Source organism: Rhinopithecus bieti, unplaced genomic scaffold (genome assembly GCF_001698545.2).
Source record: "Rhinopithecus bieti isolate Rb0 unplaced genomic scaffold, ASM169854v2 scaffold_9997, whole genome shotgun sequence".
In the NCBI taxonomy this organism is placed as follows: domain Eukaryota; kingdom Metazoa; phylum Chordata; class Mammalia; order Primates; family Cercopithecidae; genus Rhinopithecus; species Rhinopithecus bieti.
This window is the reverse complement of record NW_016806398.1, coordinates 1,467,388-1,488,670: the sequence shown is the minus strand read 5'-3', so window position 1 is coordinate 1,488,670 and position 21,283 is coordinate 1,467,388. Positions and strand designations below refer to the sequence as shown.

Here is a 21,283-nt window from a genome sequence, read left to right as displayed (position 1 = left end):
AAAAAAAAAAAAAAAAAAAAAAAAGCTTCCTGGGATTGGAATTGGAATTGTGTTGAATCTAGATCAAATTAGAAGATTTAACATCTTCATACTATTCAGTCTTCCAATCAACGAACACAGATCTCTCCATTTAGTTTTTTTTTTTCTGTTCTGTAATTGTCAGCATGCAGAAACTACACATATTTTGTTAGCTCTGTATACCTAAGTATTTTCAGCACTATTATAAATGGTATCGTTTTTATTAACTTTGGATTCCAGTTGTTCATTGCCAGAGGTAGAATTGATTTTTGTATGTTGACTTTCGTATATTTTGACTTTGCTAAACTCATTTATTAGTTCTGGGAGGTTTATTGCAGAGTCTTTGAAATTTTCTATGCAGATGGTCAGAGTTTTATTTCTTCTTTTTGGATCTGTATGCCTTTTATTTCTTTTTATTGACTTATTGCACTGACTATAATGTCTAATATGATACTGAGTAGAACAGTTGAGAGAAAATTTTGCCTTATTTCTATCTTAAAGGAAAGCATTAATTTTTCACCATGAAATATGTTAGCTGTGGGTTTTCTGTGGATATTCTTCATCAGATTTGATTCCTAGTTTGTTTATCATGAAGGGATGTTGAATTTTTTTAAAGTATTTTCTGATCATATGGCTTTTCTCTTTAAATCTGTTAATTATATTGATTTTCAAATGTTGAAATAGCCTTGTATTCCTTGTATAAAACTCTTGGTTGTGATCAATTATCCCTTATAGAGATTGCTGGATTTGATTTGCTAATGTTTTGTGGAGGATATTTCCATTTGTGTTCATGAAAGATAGTGGTCTGGGTTTCCTTTTCTTATAATGTATCTAGTCTTAGTATTATATAATGCTGGCTTCATAAAATGAGTTGGGAAGTCACTCATGAAAGTGTCTGGGCTTGAGTTTTTTTTTGGGAGGGGATGATTTTAACTATAAACCCCATTTTTTGGACATGTAGTATATAGGATATCTATAGGTCATCTATTTTTCTTTCTGGAGTGTTAGTAGTTTGTGTCTTTCAAGAAATTGGTCCATTCATCCAAGTTGTGGAATTGAAAGGCAGAGAGTTGCTTGTAAGGTGCCCTTATTATGTGAGATTTCTTTTAACTGTCAGGAATTATATAAATATTAAGACATTATTTTTGTCATCTTCATTAGGACTGGCATAAAATCAGGCATAATCACAGAACGAAATACATTTAAAGGATCCTTATTAAACAGATATTATACAGTAACTGATGTAGTTCGGATGTTAGTCCCCTCCGAATCCCATGTTGAAATGTGACCCCCCAGTGTTGGAGGTGGGGCCTACTGGGAGGTGTTTGGGTCACAGGGGTGGACCCTTAATGAAGGGCTTGGTGCACTCCCAGAGGTAATGAGTGAGTTCTCACTCTATTAGTTCATGTGAGAGCTGGTTGTTTAAAAAAGCCTGGGACCTCTCTTACTCCGTCTCTCACCTTGTGACATACCTGCTCCCGTTTCACCATCTGCCATAAGTAAAAGCTTCCTGAGGCCTCACCAGAAGCAGATGCCAGCACCATGCTCTTTGTACAGCCTGCAGAACTGTGAGCCAAGATAAACCTCTTTTCTTTATAAGTTACCCAGCCTCAGGTATTCCTTTATAGCAATGCAAAACAAACACAGTAACCATACCCCTTCCTCCATGAACAAACGGGAAGCAGGCGTGGAAAGTCTGTCGGGCTTGTTCTCACCTCCCAGCAGAAGCATCAGGACGGAATGAGCAGACAAAGCCAAACCGCCTCACGGCAATGGGGCTCTATGCTGGGGGCCCAGAGCTCTGGGCCCTTCTGTCAGCCAGTCCTTTCCTTCCTTCTGGCCCTCAGCATCCCCATGCGTAAAATGGAGGGTTGGCAGCTGAGATCTGTGAGTGTAGACTGATTCCCGCTATCTGTCCTCCATCAGGGAAGAGCTGAAGATGGCACCTAATGTCCAGAGAGTACCCGTGACGAGCAAAACTCACTGTGGGCCAGGCTGCTACTCAGCTTCCTTTAGCCCAAAGGCAAGCATCTCTGAGAGACAACCGATCACAACCCAGACAAGTGGGAAAACCACTCACACTTCTCAAACAAAAATGCCTGCTCTGTTCTGTGTTCAGGCCAGGATGCAAAGGAGATAGTGCTCAAGATAGGAGCTTTGGAGTCAAAGACACCTGGCTCAGGGCCTGCCTTCTCCACAGTCACTTCTTCAAGACGAGAATAATTTCCCAGATACCTACTATGTGCCAGGTGCTGTCTTGGGCAGGGGATATGATGTGTAAACAACATTCATTCTTTACCTCATGTAGCCATGATCTGGGAGAAGAGACATTCATTAAACAAGTGCTCCCAATTTATAGATGGGTTAAGAGTTTCAGCCAGGCACGGTGGCTCACAACTGTAATCTCAGCACTTTGGGAGGCTGAGGCAGGCGGATCACTTGAGGTCTGGAGTTTGAGACCAGCCTGGCCAACATGGTGAAATCCTGTTTCTACTAAAAATACAAAAAAAAAAAAAAAAAAAAAAAAAAAAAAAAAAAAAAAAAAATTAGTTGGCCATGGTAGGAGGCACCTGTGATCCCAGCTACTCAGGAGGCTGAGGCAGGAGAATTGCTTGAACCTGGGGGGCGGAGGTTGCAGTGAACCAAGACCACACCACTGCACTCCAGCCTGGGCAATAGAGTGAGATTTCACGTAAATAAAGAGTTCCTACCTCCCAGAGCTGGGTAGAGAGAGATGACACATATAGATCACCTGCTGCTTGATGCGTACTTAGCACAGGGGTGCTGTCCAGAGACTCAGTACAGAGAGGGTGGGTGGGGAGAACAGACCCTGGCAGAAGCCAGTACATGGAGGGAGCAGCCCCAGCTCTGTTGGCTTCACCAATGAAGTTGACATGGTCAGGCTCCCGGCAAAGCCCAGCACCCGTGGTAGACCTGTAGAGCAGCAGGTCATCCCCACAGTCACTGAAACATTGTTTCTGCACCAGACACTCGATGGGTCTGCATAGCAGTGACCCCAAGAATGGGACATTAATGGGAACAGAGATCCTGTTCCAAGGAGCCTCAGCCAGGATGGCAGCTGGCCCCCATGAGCAGAAATGAAATGTGCTCCCACCCCTAGGGAAACTCAGGTGTGGAGGCCGTGGGCCAGGCAAGATCCGGGAACCACACTGGGCTTGGGAAGCTTGGTGTTTTCTAAGAAGACTCAATGTCCTTTATTTCCTCTCCTTGCAGCCTTTTGATATTTGATTAAGTTAGGGTACTAGGAAGTTGGCAGAGCAAAGCGTATGACCTTTGGAGGGACTTAAAAGGCCAGGTACTAGATCCCTGGGTAATCCCCGGGAAGCCACTGCACCTCTCTGAGCCTCAGTTGTTCATGTATTAAATGATGTTATTAACGTCCGCCACAGGGCTACCGGGAGGATGAAATAAAAGTGTATTTAACGTGTTGAGTACAGTGCTTGATTCATAATAACTGGTTAATAAATGGCAACTGCTATCATTATGATTAACTTCAAATGCCAGTCAATCTCAGTTGTCCTTAAAGGAACAAAGGAGGTTTTGTGGTCCATTCTTTGGTGGGGTTTGAAGCTGGGGGGCAGGTGCAAAGGAATAAGAGAGATCCCTTTGGATAAACTCTCAAAGGGGTGTTAGCCCCCACTGGGGGGGGTGGGAAGGTGCTAAGTTCCATGGGACCTCCCCAGGGCAAATGCTGGGAACATGCCTGACCCCCCAAGTGTTTCTCCACTTAGGGCAGTACCATCCTGACACCCCCCCAACCCCAGACTCAAACCAGGCCCTCACGAGCTAAGTGGGCTGAGCAGCTGGAAGCAAAGCGAAAGGCACATTTTCTCTCAAGGGAAGCTCTGCACAGCAGCAAGGAACCCTATTTACAAATAAAGGCTTTTCTTGGCTCCACTGCCCACATAGCCAAGCCCCTTTATTCCATTTCAATATGCCTAATTCCACTGAAAGTGCATTGGCAATAAACAGAATTAATCAGTCCTGGATGCCCAAGTGAGTATAGGCAGGTGTTAGCATATCCAAGGGGCCTTGGAGGGGAAAGTACAATAAACGGCAGGAATATGAAATGCTTTACTGCGGAGGGGATTGAAGATAGAAAGGACTTTACTGAAGGCAGGCATTTTATGAGCAAATAAAGCCTTTGATTGCCTGCAACTGAGAGGCAAACTAAAGTGAGTGGAAACTTCTATGGAATATTTTTTCTCTGCCTTGTTTCTGAATGGAAATCGCTTTATTGTTGCTGTTTTTAAGATCATAAAGGAATACTTGCTCCATTCAGACGTCGCCTAAGGACATAAAGAAAAAAGTGGAAATCATCCCTTATCTTACCACCTGAGATAACCACTGTTGACACTGTGGTGTGTGGCCAGCATAGATGTTTTTCTATGCATATTTTTGCATTCATATAGAATACAGATGAAATCCTGTTAGCTATGTGGTTTTGCAGCCCGTGTTTCCCACTTAGTAACAGCCCACAGACATCCTTCCACATTAATAACTGCAGATCTTGATCATCGTCTTTTCACAGCTGCACAGTCTTGGGTGAATTACATCTCCTGTGCGATCGGGCTATTTCCTCAGCAGCATCGTCAGGCATCTTCTCCCCACCTGGCTTTCCACGTTCAGCCACATAGGCCTTCGTCTGCACACTGGAACACTTCTTTCCACTTCAGGGACTTGGCATTTGCTGTTCTTTCTGCCTGGAATTCTCACTTCCTCTTTCACATAATTAGTTTTGTTCTCTTTTAAATTTCAACCGAAATGCTTCCTTCTCCAGGAAGCCTTCCCAGATATCCAAAGACCAGGGTTGGTCTTCCTGGGCATACACTCAGTTGGTTCCACGTGCGTTGCCATCTTGGTATTATCACAATTGTAACTAAATATACAGTTGTGTAATTTGTTTTTATCTTTCTTACTAGAATATAAGCTGAGGAGGTCAGAGACTGTGTCCGTCTTGCTCAGCTCAGAAGCTGCAAAGTACAGTGTTAGTTTATAGGAGTCACAAGTATATATACTCACAGACAAAACGGGAAGAGGAAAAGCAAGAGACAACCACAGACACTAGCCTATATGGAATGTCCACATCCTTCCATGCAAAAGAGGGATCTATCAGCTGGTTACTGGTTTTGGCATCTCTTTGTGAACATGAAAACTGTAGGTGAAACAGAGAGGAGTACATTCCTGGTGTCTGGGCACCCTCTTTGTGCTGGCTGCCAGGAAGCTCAGAGCCAAGTCTGTGTCCTGCCTATAGCTGGGTCTGCAGCCCCACAGAGTAGGGTGTTCTGGAATATCATTCATCGAGGCTTCATCTCTTTCCCTGTCCCCCATTTTCCTTCTCCCCAATATCCTCTACTCATTCAAAATGTTTGCTCTATGTAAAGAGAACTCTCTGCAACTTTTCAGGTCAGGAAAATGTACAGATCTAGGGAAGTCCTCAGAGATCACCTCGCCCAAGTGTTCAAGCAGGGAGACTGAGGTCCAGGGAGGGGAAGGACATGCCCACCTTCACACAGCTGGTCAGTGGAGGCCCCGGGGCTCCTGTCCTTCCCTGCACAAGGCAACCCCAGGCTCTGTCAGGTCTTGGTTTAAATAACAGCTCTGATAACAGAAAGAATTTGATCTTGGGCAACTCAGTTTAAGTCTATAAGTCTTGGTTTCTTCAGCTGTAAACTGAGGACTGAGAGGCACTATACCATAGTAGTTAAGAACATGGACTTGGAGTTTACTGGCGTGAGTTAAAATCTCAGCTCTAGCACTTAGCTGGGTGGCCTTGGACAAGTTGCTTAACATTGCTCCTAAATCTATTATCTATAAATTGGCAAGAAGAACATTCTTTTTTAAAATATATCATTGCAAAAATTACGTGATAATGAATAAGAAGTATTCAGCGCAGTATGTGACATAGCAACTCCTCAATGAAAGGTAACATGATAATAAAAGACGCCACCCACCAGTAATCAGAGAGAGAGGGCGAGATGCTCAGTGCTCTTAGGCCAAGACCTAACATGTTGTCTCTCTGGAATGCTCCCTCTCTCCCTTTCTCTTAACGTGGTTTTAATCAAAGGGTACTCACCGCTAACAAAGTATGTAAACTGTTCATACATTTATGTCACCAAGGACACTATGGCACCACACAACATCCTCTCAAGGACAGACCAGAGGAAAACTGTTCTGAGGCCTCAGAAGGAAGAATAACTAGGTTTTTCAAACACAGCTGGTCTGTTTTCCTCTTACAGACACCACTGACCTGCTTCACTCTCTGTGTTGGCTTCCAGGAAGCTCAGAGCCAAGTCTGTGTCCTGACTGTAGCTGGGTCTGAAGCCCCATGCAGCAGGTATTCTGGGGAATCACTCATCCCGCTTCATCTCTTTTCCTCTGGCCCCATTTTCCTTCTCCCGAGTATCCTCCACTTATTCAAAATCTTTACTCTGTGTTCAGAAACTGCCGCTAATCTTTAAGTTTTTGGGGAAAATAAATGGCAGTTAAACTTCATAAAGACTAAAAGCAATGTGGTATGCTGGATTAGATTGGATCCTGGAACAGAAAAAAGACATGAGTGGAGACACTGTGAATAAAGCCTGTAGTTTGTTTAACAATATTGTACAGATGTTAGTTTCTCGGTCTTGACAAATAAACCACAGCTATACATGATGTGAACATTAGAGGAAGCTGGGTGAAGGATAAACAGGAACTCTCGGCAACTTTTCACTAAGTCTAAAATTATTCCAACATAAATTTGTTAAACAAAAATTCTATACAGAATATTATCAGATTATTTCCCCCTGGAGTCCTAACAAAGCATCACTCCTACCTGCTAAAAGCAAAGCAAGCACCTAGATCCAACACGTTTCACAATCAACTAGACCTGGCCGACACTGTGGAACATCTCCTACCTATCTGGCTGGCACAGGTCTAGAACCAGACTCCTCATTCCTGGATGGGAATCCTGGCTTTCCCTCTCATAGGCTGTGCAACTCTCCGAGTCTCACCTACTGAGCCTGTAAAATGGTGCTCACCAAAGGGTAAATGTTTGAGGGGATGGATACCCCATTCTCCAAAATGTGATTATTACACACTCATGCCTGTATCTAAACATCTCATGTATCCCACAAATGTACACACCTACTATGTACCCGCAAAAATAAAAAATAAAATGGTGCTCACAACAGAACCTACTTTCACGGGAGTATCAAGAGGTTAAACAAGTTAACGACGTAAGGCACTTGGAAGAGCACCTGGGAAAGATGATACGTGCTCCATGTAAATTACCATGTCTATAACAGTGATGATAACGATGTTTGTCTGAGTCAATCAGGGCTGCTATAACAAAGTACCATAGACCGGGTGGCTTACAAGCAACAGGAATTTACATCTCACAGTTTTGGAGGTTGGAGTCCAAGATCAAGACGCCAGCAGGTTTGGTGTCCGGTGAGGGCTCACTTCCTGGTTCACAGACTGTGCCTTCTTGCTGTATCCTTACATGGTGGAAGGGGCGAAGCAGCTCTTGGAGCCTCCTTTATAAGGCACTAATCCCATTCATGGGGCTCCGCCCTCATGATCTAATCACCTCCCAAAGGCCCCACCTCCCAATACTATCAGCTTGTGGGTAAGGATTTCAATGCATGAACTTTGGAGGAACACAATCTATGGCAATGTTTACTATAACAATTAATAAGAATTCCCCATTTGAGCTTGCAATAACCCTGAGAAAGGAATGTTACCTATTATTATTATATAGTAAAGGGAAGCAAGGTTAAACAAGTTAATGATGTAAAGCACCTGGAAGAGTAACTGGGAAAGGGGAGACAAGGTAGATGTTAATGATTATGTCCACGATGATGATGATGAAGATGATGATGATGATGATGTCTGTCTGTCCCTTTGGGCTGCTATAACAAAGTACCATAGACTGGGTAGTTTATAAACAACAGAAATTTATGTCTCTCAGTTTTGGAGGCTGGGAAGTCACAGATCAAGATGCCAGCAGGTTCAGTGTCTGGTGAGGGCTTACTTAGTATTATTATACAGGAAAGGGAAGCCCAGACAGGTGGAGGGACTCTCCAGGGTCACACAGCTATGTAAGCAAAAGCAACAAAACTGGGACTTGAACCCAGGCTTCCCTACTGCAAACTCAGAGCTGTTCCCACAATGCCTATTTCCTAAGAGAACCTGACGGACATATCGTCTCTGTACTCTAGCCTGTCTGCCATGACGTGACTTGGTGGCCACATATGACCTTTTCTTCTTGTCTGTGTGGAAAATGAAATCTCCTGATACCAGGGCACGCAAGGAAGGCCCTTTGTTACAAAGACACAACCTCATCATGTGCTTTGTTCCCCTGGCTTTGCACACAGACTAGGCATCCATCTAGTCAGTCACCAACAGTCAGACACGTGTGGTCCTTTGGCCAGCTACTCCCATCCTTCCCCTTTACCCATCCCTCTCTCTCACACTCCCCATGGCCTGGCTCAAAGGCCACCTGTGCCATGGTCACCACTCCACATCGCTGCTGCTGCTGTGGCATCCCTGGCATCAGGATTTAGCCCAAACACATGGTACTCTTTAATTTGGTGATTAGTCTCCTGGGTCCTGCGTTCTGAGCAGAGTCTTGTCTCTCTGAGCGAGTTCCCAGGCTGCCCTGCAGGGTGCTAAGTGAGGGCTTTGAAATTCAGACGGCCTAAGTTCAAAGTCTGCTCTGCAACCCACCAGTTGTGTGGCCTTGGACAGGTCAGCTTAACCTCTGTATGTCTCAGTTTCCCCAACTGGAAAATGTGGGTAGTAATACCCTACCCCTCAGGGTAGCGTGAGGAGTCAACTAGATGGCATGTGTAAAGTGGATCGCAGACACTGGGCACACAGTTCACCCTCTTTAAAATGGGAGCTAGTAATATCATTTTGAAAACTGCTGGTTGTCCGGATTGAATGCCAGACCTGAAGCTGCCCAGGGCCACCCCCAACCCAGCCCATCACTTTCTCTCCTCTTCCCTCTCCACATGTCCTAACAAACCCTGAAGTCAGGGCCATCACAGGCCATCAGCAGTGTTTGCAAAACAGCAGTACAACAAGTTCGGGCTGGCCTGCTGCCCACACTGCGTAGGCAGCCACCCTGCTGCTGCTGTGAGCTGTGAATTTAGAGGTACAGCAGCCACGGAGGGCTCCCCAGCTGGGACCAGTCCTCAAGGTGGGGTGCTGATTGCTCTGCTGGAGATCTATTTAAAATCAGCAGCAAACAGCTCCATGCACAGAGCTTTCCCTCCCTCGGGCCCTCCCCTCACCTTGAGCCCGCTGCCTTCTGCTTCAGAGCCTGGGTCCACGCCAGTGATGTAAATGCCAAGGCCGTACTCAGCTCCCCCACGGATCGTGAGGCCTAGGGACCGGCCATCCCCCAGCACCAGGTTCACCTGTCAGAGGGAGAGGAGAACATTAGAGGGACTGGGGGACCCATACCTTCAGGCTGCAGTGCCCCCTCTCGTACTCTGAAGAGCACATCTTATCCGGCTGGCAAGGAGGCCCAGGCCAAGGCCTGGAACATAACCTAGAACATTCCAGTTCCTGCCCCAGCTCTGCCTCTGACTTGATGGGTGACCTTGAGGAAGCCCCTCACTTGCTCTTGGTCACAGTTCCAAGTGCAGTGGGGGGAAGGTGCTGAGAGAGGTGGCCTCCGGGATCCCCTCAGGGCCAACACCCGAGACTACTTAGACATTTCCCTCATGTTCTTCACGCCACAGTGGCCATGTTCACCTGAGGCTTTAGTTAGGGGTGACTGTTCGCGCCCCGGGGTCTCAATTAGGCTCCATCTTCCCTCCTTAGGATCAAGGTTCAGGCCAGGCTCAGGGCAGCCACCACCCTGCTTCCCCAGAGGTCTCCTGTCACCCCAGGGGTCTCTTGTCACTCCAGGGGTCTCCTGTCACCTCAAGGGTCTCCTGTCACCTCAGGGGTCTCCCACCTCCCCAGGGGTCTCTCATCACCTCAGGGGTCTCCTGTCACCTCAGGGGTCTCCCATCACCTCAGGGGTCTCCTGTCACCTCAGGCGTCTCCTGCCTCCCCAGGGGTCTCCTGTCACCTCAGGGGTCTCCTGTCACCTTAGGAGTCTCCTATTTCTCCTGGGGTCTCCTGCCTCCCCAGGGGTCTCCTGTCATCTAGGGGGTCTATTTCTCCCGACGTCTGCTGTCTCCCCGGGGGTCTTCTGCTCGGCCATCCATCCTGAGGGACCATGATGGTCCCTGGCTCTACATACATACGGTACACCCACTAAATGCAGTCCCAGTGCTGGGGCTTGGAGATGAGACAGACACAGTCCTGTTCGTGAGGGGCCCGCAGTCTAGTGGTACAGTCGACAGGCCTTCACGGTACAATGTGAGCAGCGCGTGACAAAGCTGCTCAAGGGTCACATGGGTGCAGAAAAGGGGCAATGATCCTGACTAGCATGGGGGGGTGCTTCCTGGAGAAAGTGGCATCTCTGATAAGATGGGAGGGTGAGCGAGAGTCAGCCAGTGGGGGAAGGGGAAATGGAACATTCCAGGGACATGGGACGGCTCATGTCAGTGCTCAGGAGAGCAAGCTCCATCCGGGAGGAAGTGAGTCGCAGTGGCCAGAGCAGGTGCTGGAGGACAGGGTGGGGCTCACGAGCACAGGCAGGGGTGGCTGCGGGCAGATTCTAGAACGGTTCCTAATCCATGAGGGAAGCTGCAGGAATGTGCAGGTTAAGTGTGTCTTGGGTATGAAAGGGGGATTCATGGAAAAGAAGGCAGGAGACCAGAATAGCTGAAACCTAGCCCAAAGAGACAAGACACACAGTGACAAGTAAGCGATCCAAAGAGAGCACAATGTGACTGCCCACGGGACAGGGAGCGGTGGGGGACCCTTCAGGCACCAGGAAAGAGCACATTTCATTAGGGAAAGCCATCCAAACCAGATTTCTATTTTGGAAGTTATTCATCTAAGAGTTATCAAGTGTTCTGTGCCCTTTAAATGTGCTATCTCATTGAATTTTTCAACCACCTTGAGAAGAGGTGGTGAAGAAGATACTCAAGTCCCAACTTCCCAGGCGAGGGCACAGCTGTGTGACTTTGAGCAAGTTACTTAACCTCTCTGTGCCTCAGCCTCCTCACCTGAAAATGAGGATGACAATAATTTATCTGCCTGTCTTAAAAGGTTACCATGAAGAGGATCAAATTAAGAGACAAGTGAGAGCATGTGGCTACTCTCTGACCCCTAGTAGATGCTCAATAAGTATTAGCTACTGTTGGCTCTGTTGCACACATGACAAGTCCTATTAGGAAACAATCGCAGCCAACTCATGGCTAAGTCAGACCTGGGTTCTGCCCACCTCTGGAACCCCGAACTCTTTAATGTGCTGCTTCTCTCTGGGACACTATCTGGGACCACCACTTGGGAACAAAAAGTGGTGGTTTTGCTCCTATTGGCTGCCGAATGATGTCAGGAAAGAGTCCAATAGACAGTGACTCTCCAGGGTTTGGTTTCAAGATGGCAGACTCTGTGGTATGTCAGGTGGTCTATCCCATGTGGGACTGTGCCAGGGAGGCACTGCTCTGTGGGATGGGCCCAGCTGCCTTAGTCCAGAACCAGCCCTAGTTTGCTCCTCAGACAGAATGACCACATTAGTAAGGAGGGCCCTGGTGAGGCCCATAGGGCTCTGCAGGGAGCAAGCAGGAGACCCACATGCAGCCACTGGTTAGACAGAGGTTCTGGAAACAGCAGGCTCTGCAGACACTTGAGGTCAGACTTGGGAATAGTAACCCAGCCCCTATGATCTGACCTGTTCTGCCCCAGTGCAGTGCCAGCTCCAAGGCTTGAGCAGATCTGAGGGGACCTGGGTTCAAGGCCCACCCTGGTCCCTTGTCACAGGCAGCTCTGCATAACTGGGAGGCGAAACCACATGGTGATTAATGCATGTTCAGACTCCGGAGCCAGACTGCCAACTTACTAGGTGTGTGGCCCCAGCCAAGTTGCTTTATCTCTCTGTGCCTCAGTTTCCTCATCTAGAAAATGGGGAAATCAGTCAGGTTCACTTCCTTGGGCTGCTGTGAGGGATGAATGGGTTCATTTGTGTAGAGGGCATAGGGTCGTGGCTGGTACAGGGAAGCACTAGAAAACAGTGGCTGTCGTTATCCTCATGGTGGCATCTCGGCCAAGCTAGCAGGTGCGACCTGGAAAGCGTGCGTGGCCTTCCTCATGGGAGATGGTGACTCTGGGCTGCTGTGCAGGCCAGGATGACTGTGTGGACGTGAGCCAGACTGGAGTTCCATCCAAATGCTTCCGAGCCTGGAGTCTGTGCTAGGCCTTGTGCTGGGTCCCTCCAGAGGCTCAGGAGTCACCGGGTGGTAAGAGAATGCTGAGAGGAAAGAACAAGGCCACCCAGGATGGGACAGTGCACCCCCTCCAGGACCAAGACGCTCCTCCCTAGGGCAGTGAGTCCCTCCTCAAGAACTGCCCTAGGTCAAGGGAGCACCTCACCAGGGTCACACCCCTCCCTGGAGGCAGCTCTGTGGCTAGTGGCTGATGGAGGTGGGTAAAAGCCAGTCCTTGCCTCAATTCTGGACACCTCTGCAGGGCCATCCCAGCTCCAGAGCTCCCTGTGGGACCCGCTGAGACCTGTGCTGAGACGGCACTTGCAGCCCTGCCCTGTGTCCCTCGGTCCTTCACCAGCATTGACCTTGAGCAAGTTACTTAACCTCTCTGTGCCTCAGCCTCCTCACCTGAAAATGAGGATGACAATAATTTATCCACCTGTCTTATAAGGTTACCACGAAGAGGATCAAATTAAGAGACAAGTGAGAGCATGTGGCTACTCTCTGACCCCTAGTAGATGCTCAATAAGTATTAGCTACTGTTGGTTCTGTTGCACACATGACAAGTCCTGTTAGGAAACAGTCGCAGCCACTGCAGCTACTGCTGCCACTGTAACAAATCACCACATACACAGCCTAAGAGCAACACAGATTTGTTATCTGACAGTTCGGGAGGTTGGAAGTGTAAAGTGTGCCAAAAGGACCACACTCCTCCTAGAGGCTCCAGAGGAGAACCCACTTCCTTGCCTCTTCCAGCTTCTAGGGGCCACCTGCATTCCTTGGTTCACGGCCCCATCCTCTATCTTCAAGGCTGGCAGCACGGCATCTTCCAATCAGTTGCTCTCTGCTTTTACCATCACGTCTCCCTTTCTCTGACCTCCTGATTCCATCTTACAAGGACCCTTGTGATGACACGGGGCCCACCCAGACAATCCCCCACGTCAAGACCATCACTTACTCACATCTGCAGCATACCTTTTGCTATATAAGGTTCTACTCACAAGTTCCAGAGCGGATGAGGTAGACATCTTCAGACTTGGGGATACTCCTATAAACCTTTTTCAGGCAAATCTTGGTCTGAGAGTCTATTCCCAGCAGCCCATCCAAAGGCAGAGCTCCCCAGAAATGTGACCACTGAGCCTTAAAGGCTGGGGCAGGGTAGGGGGGCAGCCAGGGACAGAAGAGGGAAGATGCCATTCCAGAAGCAATGGCATGTGCTAAACCCGCACACAGGACAGTGCGCAGCCCCCTGGAGTCACCACACAGGTCCTGTATGGCCGGAGTGTGGCAGGAGAATGGGGAAAATGGCTGAGATTCGCCTCACTGGTGAGGGTGCCACAAGCCAGGCTAAGACGCTGGGCTATGAGCAGGAGAGTGACAGGCTCCAATGTGGACTGCAGGAAGACTCCTGGAAACAGGGAAGAGGAGAGGGGTGACTTTCTAGAGATCTCCCATGAGAAGTGGTGTGTCTTATGATGGTGGTGATGTAGGAGGGGTGGGGTTCAGATCAGGGACAGAACAGAGAGGCTGGCTGAGGACACAGTAGGCAGCTCCTGCCTTGATCCCCACTCCTGCCACGCCTGGCAGAGCCCCTTCCTCCATGCTGCACCTTAAGGACTTGGAACAAGCCAGGCCGGCCTGGGGTCTACACACCCAGGATCTAGCCCAGCTCCTTGGGTGACCTGCAGTCAGTCCCCCGCCCCATCCCAGCCCACCGCCACCCCCACCCCAGGGCCCTTCCAGCTCCAGGACAAGAAGATCCCGATAGGGAGAGAGCCGAGAGGAGCTTGGGCGTCTTTGCAGCGAAGCCCAGGAACACGCAGATGGCAGCCTGTGTCTGCAGCAGCCCACTCTGAACACTGAGGATGAAAACAAACCTCCCCACCTCTCTGCCACCTCCCCATAAATTCTTTACATCAGAATAAAATGAGTCTTCATCATGGAACTGTAATAACAGTTCTATCAAGCACAAGGTAATCTGCCTCAATCACCTGCTGAAAATTCAACCAGCATTTGGCATGAGTCGGAGTTCATCTATGGGAAAGCAAACAACGCTGTGAGAGGTGGCCTGGCCCAGTGAAAATAACACCACTGCTAATAATATTAATAGAATAATAACTCATGAAATTGGTCACTAAATGTACTGAGTGTTTCCTATGTCCCAGGCACAGAGCTCAGCACTTTGCATGCATTACCTCATTGAATGCTGATTCCTCCTCTACGGGTTTGTTGTTATCCCCACTTCCCAGATGAGGAAACTGAGGCTCAACTCTGAGGGGTGAAATGATGGGGCTGATTCACATACCCAGCCGCCTGGCCTGCCTGCAGTGCCTGGGCATTTAACCAATGCACTACACTGCCTCTCATGGGCCTGAGTTCAAGTCCTGGTTCTGCCCCTCACTCTTGGGCACCCTTGGGATAAGCCCTGTTGCTTCTCAGATCTTCAGTTGCCCAGTCTATAAAATGAGAATTGTGCAACCTACCTGGAGCCAGCACTGCCCGTGGCCAAGCCAGCAGCCCTCCCTCAAGAGGCCCTGTTCATCTGCCTGAGGCCTCCAGCCGCCTGGAGCACTCTGCCCAGACAGGATGGATCCATGTACGATCACTTCCTCGTCAGCTTGAGACCCTTTCTTTTGTCACCTTGTTAGTTAGGCCTTCCCTGCCCCTTCTCTAACACTGCCTGGCGCATACACCACCCTCCCACGCCCTTTCCTTGCTTGGTTCTCTCCCATTTTACAATAGACTGTATATTGTTTCTTTTAATGCCCCTCACGGTCCCCCCACAACACACTAGAGTGTCAGCCCTTGACAATGGCCAAGGTGTTGTCTATTCTTTGTCTGTTCACTGATGTATCCCCAGTATGCACAGCAGGCCCATTATAGGTACTCGGTACATATTTTGGGGGAAAAGACTAGTACCTAGTCGGCATTCAGTAACTGATGGTTGTTGCTGGAATTCATTACTATGTCCAGGCACTGTGCTCTGTGCTTATGAGCCTTGATTATTAATCCTTGAAACAGCCTCACATGACTGGCGTGACCATCCTCCAATCATGGATGGGGAAGCTTAAGTGACTCATCCAAGGTTAAGTGGCTTGTCCAAGGTCACCTAGTCAGGAAGTTTGAAAAACAAGCTTCAAACCCAGTGCTGCTGAGCCCAAAGCCCCTACTCCTTGTATTCTAGGGTTGTAGCAGCCTGAGCCGAAGGGCAGGTCCCATCTTGTTTCTGTGGCTACTGGAGACATATGAGCTTGGCGGAGCGGCTGCTTCTGCTGCAGCTGGGTCTAACTGCTCACTGCAGAGTAGGGGGCTGTGGGACAGGGACACTGCAGTGGAATAAGACTTAGGAGGTTCTCAATAAAGCTCGTGGGCAAATGACCGGGAAGGGGTGAGAGGGGCATCTGAGTTCTACAAATAGCTGTTCCTGCCCGCATCATTCCCCTGAGCAGATTCCAGATGCTGACCAAGATGACTGGTGCTGTGGGGCAGGCAGGCTCTGCTGTCTCTCCTGGGGGGAGCTGAGCCAGCATTGTGGCTGTGCGAGGGCCGGACCCAAAGAGCCAGAGCCAGGGGACACTGAAGGGACCAGGCATAAGCCTGAGATGTGAGCCTCACCTGTCCCAGCCACTCTCTAGCTGTATGAGCTGGGATAATTCATGCAGGCTCTTCAGACCTCCATTTTCTTATCTGGAAAACGGGAGGAATGACACTATCTGTAAGTATTTTATAGGACTGGCCTACCAGTCAAATGATTCTACAAAACCACCGTGAAATCTGAAAACTGCAGTGAAGAGATAAACCCTTGGGAAGCTGTGCTTCCATCACTCTGGATACTGGTTCATCACCACATTAACAACCCCATCTCTTTCAGATGCAGGCCGCCTTCTGAAAGCCCATCTGTGAGTTTCTGCTAGATGCTCTGCAAGGGCCCCAGGCTGAGCCATGACACGTTCACAGTCAGAACCCAAGAACAGGTGATCAGTCCTGCAGCTCAGACTGGATCCTCAAGCCTGTAGGAGGCACGGAGGAGAAGGGAAGGCACCTGCCTCGGAGGAGGGTCTAGAAACAGCATGCTTCTTCCCTCCACCCCAAAGACTCCACGGCAACACACTCGCTCTCCCATCCTGATGCAGCCTTCTCCTCTGGGTCTTCTTTCCTTCTCTCCTGCCACCCCCAGTCCTGTAAGCTGATTCAAACCATCCTTAATTTCAAGCCATTTCAAAGAAATGAGTTCACCCCACTCAACTCAGGAAAAATCTCATCCTGAATATGCACACAGGAGGGAATGCTAGCAGAGTACTGGAACCTTCCCCCAAGGTTCATTTTCCACCTTTGAAGTTCATCTTGACTAAAACAAGAAACAACATTACTGGCTCCAGAAGTTCTTTGTGTTTTTACTTCGCCACTCTCACCTCTCTTGAAAACAAGCTTTGCACACCTTCTTTTTCATGGTCTTGCTAAAGGTCTTTGGATACTTGAAATTGATTTAGCCCTTCTTCCCTCACCAGCTAAGAGAATGCCCAACAAGTCTCCGTTGTCTGCAGAAAAAAAGTGTCCCCCACCCACACACATTCCCAGCCCAGCATCTCAGCCTGTGGGAGCTAACTCCATTCTACTTCTCCAACCTTGTTTCACAGCCAAAGGAATCACTTAGGACCCGTCTTGCTCTCTCTAACCTCTGGACATTGTCACGCTGTTCCCTCTGTCTGGGTCACCCTTCCCTTCCACTGCCACATGTCCAAACCTAAAATGTTGCCTCCTCCAGGAAGCCTTCCCCGATTTCTCTGGTGTGCAGAACCTCCCTTCTCTGCACACCACAGCACTCTCCCTGTCCCTTTCAGAGGACATGTATCACATTTATACCTTATGTAATGTGCCAGAACAAGTCCTGTTCCACAAACCTGCCTCCTCACACTGGGGACGTGAAATAGGGGAATGGTTAGGAATAAGAACCTAAAAAGAGGCAGAACTGACCTTGCCCCTAAACACCACCATGTCCCTGCTGTGACCTTCAGCACTGTCAGCACATTGCTAAGGCATCACATAAAGGCCCACAGTGAAGACAGATCAGGAAAAAACTCATGCTGCCTCGCATCCACGAGGACAGCTACTAACAAAACAACAGAACAACAGGTGCTGGCCAGGATGTGGAGGAAGAGGAACCCTGGTGCACTGTTGGTGGGAATGTAACATGGTGCAGACGATAGGGAAAATAGTAGGGTGGTTCCTCCAAAAATTAAAAACACAACTACCAGATGCTCCAGCAATTCCACTTTGGGGAATATATATCCAAAAAAATTAAAAGCAAGAGGCAGAACCAAGGTTTGAACCCAGGCAGCCTGGGACCCAAGGTGTTACCATCCCTGCACACTGACACTATCCTACTTAGCCCCCCATGACAAATCAGCTCTAGTTTATGAGAGCTATAGAGGCTGCGGGTTAGAACAAAATGGGAAGCCATACAGTGAGCGCTCTGCACCCTGCCCCGTTCACTTCTGAGGATTTGACAGTGATTTAAGAGTAGCCACGCCTGACTCCCTGAGCACTACATCTGTTCTTCCCTCTGCACTTTGTCTTCAGCCTCACGGGACAGGTCTCATACCACAATACAGAGAAGGACACTCCTGAAAAGGGCTATAAAACTATAACCAGCTCCAGGGGATGGCATAAGGATTTTCAGGGGTAACTTGGCTACATGTGTGATTTTTATGTCACTATTGCCCCGAGAACCCACTTTCTGAGAGGTGTACCTCCTCTGCGGAGGTTATGGTTATGAGTCCAAGACTCTGGTCGTGGCTTTTTGGACTATCAGAAGATGGGACAGGCTGCTGGAGAAAAGAGAATCAGACTCCACCAGGTACCTTACCCCCCAGGATCCAGCAGCCAGGAATCCAGAAACATCAGCCCATGCCCCTTCCCAATAAGGAAATGGGGTTTCCACACTGCATCAGGAGGAGAAGGAACATGGAGGAGGGTAGATGCACCAGTCTGGGGCTATGGAATCTGGGACAGCCTTTCTCTGGGATGGTTCAGGGTGTCTCCTGCCTCCTTCGGTATCTGGGTCCTCCCTGGAGTATGATTCATGCAGCCTCCACTTCTGCATTATTTTATTCTTGAGACAGGAGTTCACTCTATTGCTCAGGCTACAGTACAGTGGGGCAATTACAGCTCAGTGGACTCTTGTGCTCAAATGATCCTCCCATCGCGGCCTCCCAAGTAGCTGGGACCAAAGACACATGCCATCACACCCTGTTAATTTTTTTTTTTTTAATTACTTGTAGAGACAGGGTCTCACTATGTTGCCCAGGCTGATCTCGAACTCCTGGGCTCAAGCAATCCTCCTGCCTCAGCCTCCCAAAGAGCTGGGATTACAGGTGTGAGCCACTGTGCCCAGCCCCACATTCTTATATGAGTTACTCTAAGACTCCCAGAGGCATCTTACCTAATCCCCACACTCCCATCTGCCCAATCCTTGCAGACGCTGGCCTCAGTCTTACTTCAGGGCCTTTGCACATGCTGTCCTTGCTGCTTGGGATTTTCAGTCCCCGAATGGCACACTGCAGCTCTCTCTCTCTCTCTCTAGGTCTCAGCTCAGAAGCCATCTCCTCAGAGAAGTCCTCCCTGACCGCCTCATCCAAAATAGCCCCTCCCTCCCTGGCACTCTCCTGCCCGGCTCCTGGTGTCACTTCCTCCCATCAGTTTGCACTGTCTTACTTATCTTTCTCACTGGTGCTCATTTCGGGATTATTGTGTCACTCTTCCCACCACCTCCAAACTCTAGATGCTTCCCAAGAGCAGGGCCCCAGCACCCTTGGCCACTGCTTTATTCTCGCCTCCCATAACATTGTCAGGCACCCAGGTGCTCAGCAAACACTGGGAGACTTGCTGGCTGGGTCATGGTTGCCCAGTGCTGAGCCTCAGGTTCCTCATCTGTAAAATGGGGATGGTGACACCTACCCCCAGTGTGGCTGCGAGGAGGACTCAGGAAGACACCGTGAGCACAGGGCTGGGCACACAAGGGCTCTCCATCAATGATAAGCTCCACTCACCCCATGTCCTGCACAGGAAAGGGACTGAGAAAAAGAAAACGCGAGTTCTGTGCCCAACACTATACAGCTGCCCTTGACCATGACTCAATACCACTGGCAGCATTCTCTCAAGACTGTCAGAGAACAAGTTCCCTGGTGGGGAGGGGGTACGAGCCCACCCAGCCCCGGCAATCTTGATGCAGCCCGGGCTGCTGTGGCGCATACCAACAAGCTACCTGCTGCTGCTCACCTCCAACAGAAGCTGCTGTGATCTCTGCCACGTCCTGCATATTGACGTTTGAGCAAAGAACACAAAACACATTAAATAAATGTTACAGTCTTATCGACAGGAAAAGGAGAGCTGAGAAAGAGTCTCCAGAGGGAAGGTGGTTGGCCCAGAGCCCCAAGCCATGTGGCCTCCTGGCAGTCAGTGTCAAGGTCCTACACACCAGGGAACTGCCTGCATGAGCTACGTTCTTGGTTCCAGGAGTAATCAAGGGGTGCAATGCAAACAACACCCAAAGAGAAGGGTAGGACATCAGGGACCATTTCAGCCTTCCTGTGTTTCAAGAAACAGTCCAGGTCTGGGGGAAGGGGGACTCCACACGGGACATCTATTGGTATCCCTGCCCCCTTCTGCAAGTTAGAACACCCCACAGTGCTTTGGGCAACCACCCTCTCCCACTGGCTATGGTCTTGAAAGTCTTGTCAATCAAAGTCCCCAGACATCCCTGCCAGCCCGTGAAGTACTCCCTCATTAAGAATCTTCAGGGGAAGGACACCGAGAACGGAATGGTGGACATCCCCCTCCTACAGGCTGCACCCTGAGATTCTCAGCTTCAATTCTGGGACTGCCCCTATCCTTCCAGTACAACCCTGCTCTGTAAAATGGCCAGAGCTGGTTTCTGTGACTTACGCCACACTGCACAAGATTCCCTGTGGAGCAGCAATCCTGGCCACAGTCCTGGCAGCTATGTGTGGCCATGCACCTGGGTCTAGGCCAGTGGAAAGTTTGGTCATCTTGAAATTAAAGAGACGCCTCTCTTCCCCTTTCCTGGGAGCTAGAAAGGGTACTTAAGGTGGCCCAGCTTCAACCACGAGAAGGGGCAACACCCTGGGGGATGGAAGATGGAGGGAGTCCGGGTCCCAGGATAAGTCCTGGAGCAGAACTGTCCCCCAGATGAGACTGTTCCTCTATTCTGTTACATGACAGAGAAAAAAACTCTCATTTAAATCACAGTATTCAGCCGGGCATGGTGGTGCACACCTGTAATCCCAGCTACTCAGGAGGATGAGGCATAAGAATTGCTTGAACCCTGGAGGCAGAGGTTGCATCGAGCCAAGATTGTGCGACTGCATTCCAGCCTGGGTGACAGAGTGAGACTCTGTCTCCAAGTAAATAAATAAACCAATCAATAAATAAATCCCAGTATTTGAGCGCTTTTATTGTGGCAGCTTAGCCTGTATCATAACATACACTACACAGGTCAAAAAGAAAAGCAAAGAAAAAACACCACCCTTCAGTATGGACTCTGAGGGAAGACAGAGCCTGGATAGAACCAACCTCTTCTTGCAGCCTCCAAGCAGCTTTGCTGTTCTGGGTTTGGAGGGAGAATATGGTGTCTGAGAGGCTGGCCTCCTTTCCCCACCCCACTCACCTTTTTCTCATCCCCTCCTTGCAGGAGGTGCAGGGTGCTCCTCCGGTCACCCTCCTGCTGCCTCAGGGCACCGCCGTGGGGCTGGGGCAGGCCCGAGGGCGGGGAGATGCTGCGGCCCTGCGGGTCCACCCAGGTGTAGATGTGGTTGGTGACGTAGCCCCCAGGGATGCGCCCGGCTGAGTACACAGACAGCACCAGTTTCTTGGAGCCCTTCAGAGCCTAGGGAGAGAGGGACACACAGGTT

At 49.3% G+C, this 21,283-nt stretch overlaps 1 protein-coding gene across 4 annotated transcripts in view; it reads right to left on the bottom strand.

Annotated features, from left to right (window-relative positions):
* The window catches only part of WHRN (whirlin), a 104,413-nt gene that overhangs the window by 56,284 nt on the left and 26,846 nt on the right, over positions 1-21,283 (bottom strand). For 3 of the 4 annotated variants that reach the window (XM_017875924.1, XM_017875926.1, XM_017875923.1), the window contains 2 exons: positions 21,040-21,258; positions 9,318-9,443 (listed from right to left, as the gene is read on the bottom strand). In XM_017875924.1, coding sequence (XP_017731413.1) covers positions 9,318-9,443; positions 21,040-21,258 — 345 coding nt within the window. The remainder of the gene's footprint in view (positions 1-9,317; positions 9,444-21,039; positions 21,259-21,283) is intronic. The other variant, XM_017875925.1, reaches the window with a different exon arrangement.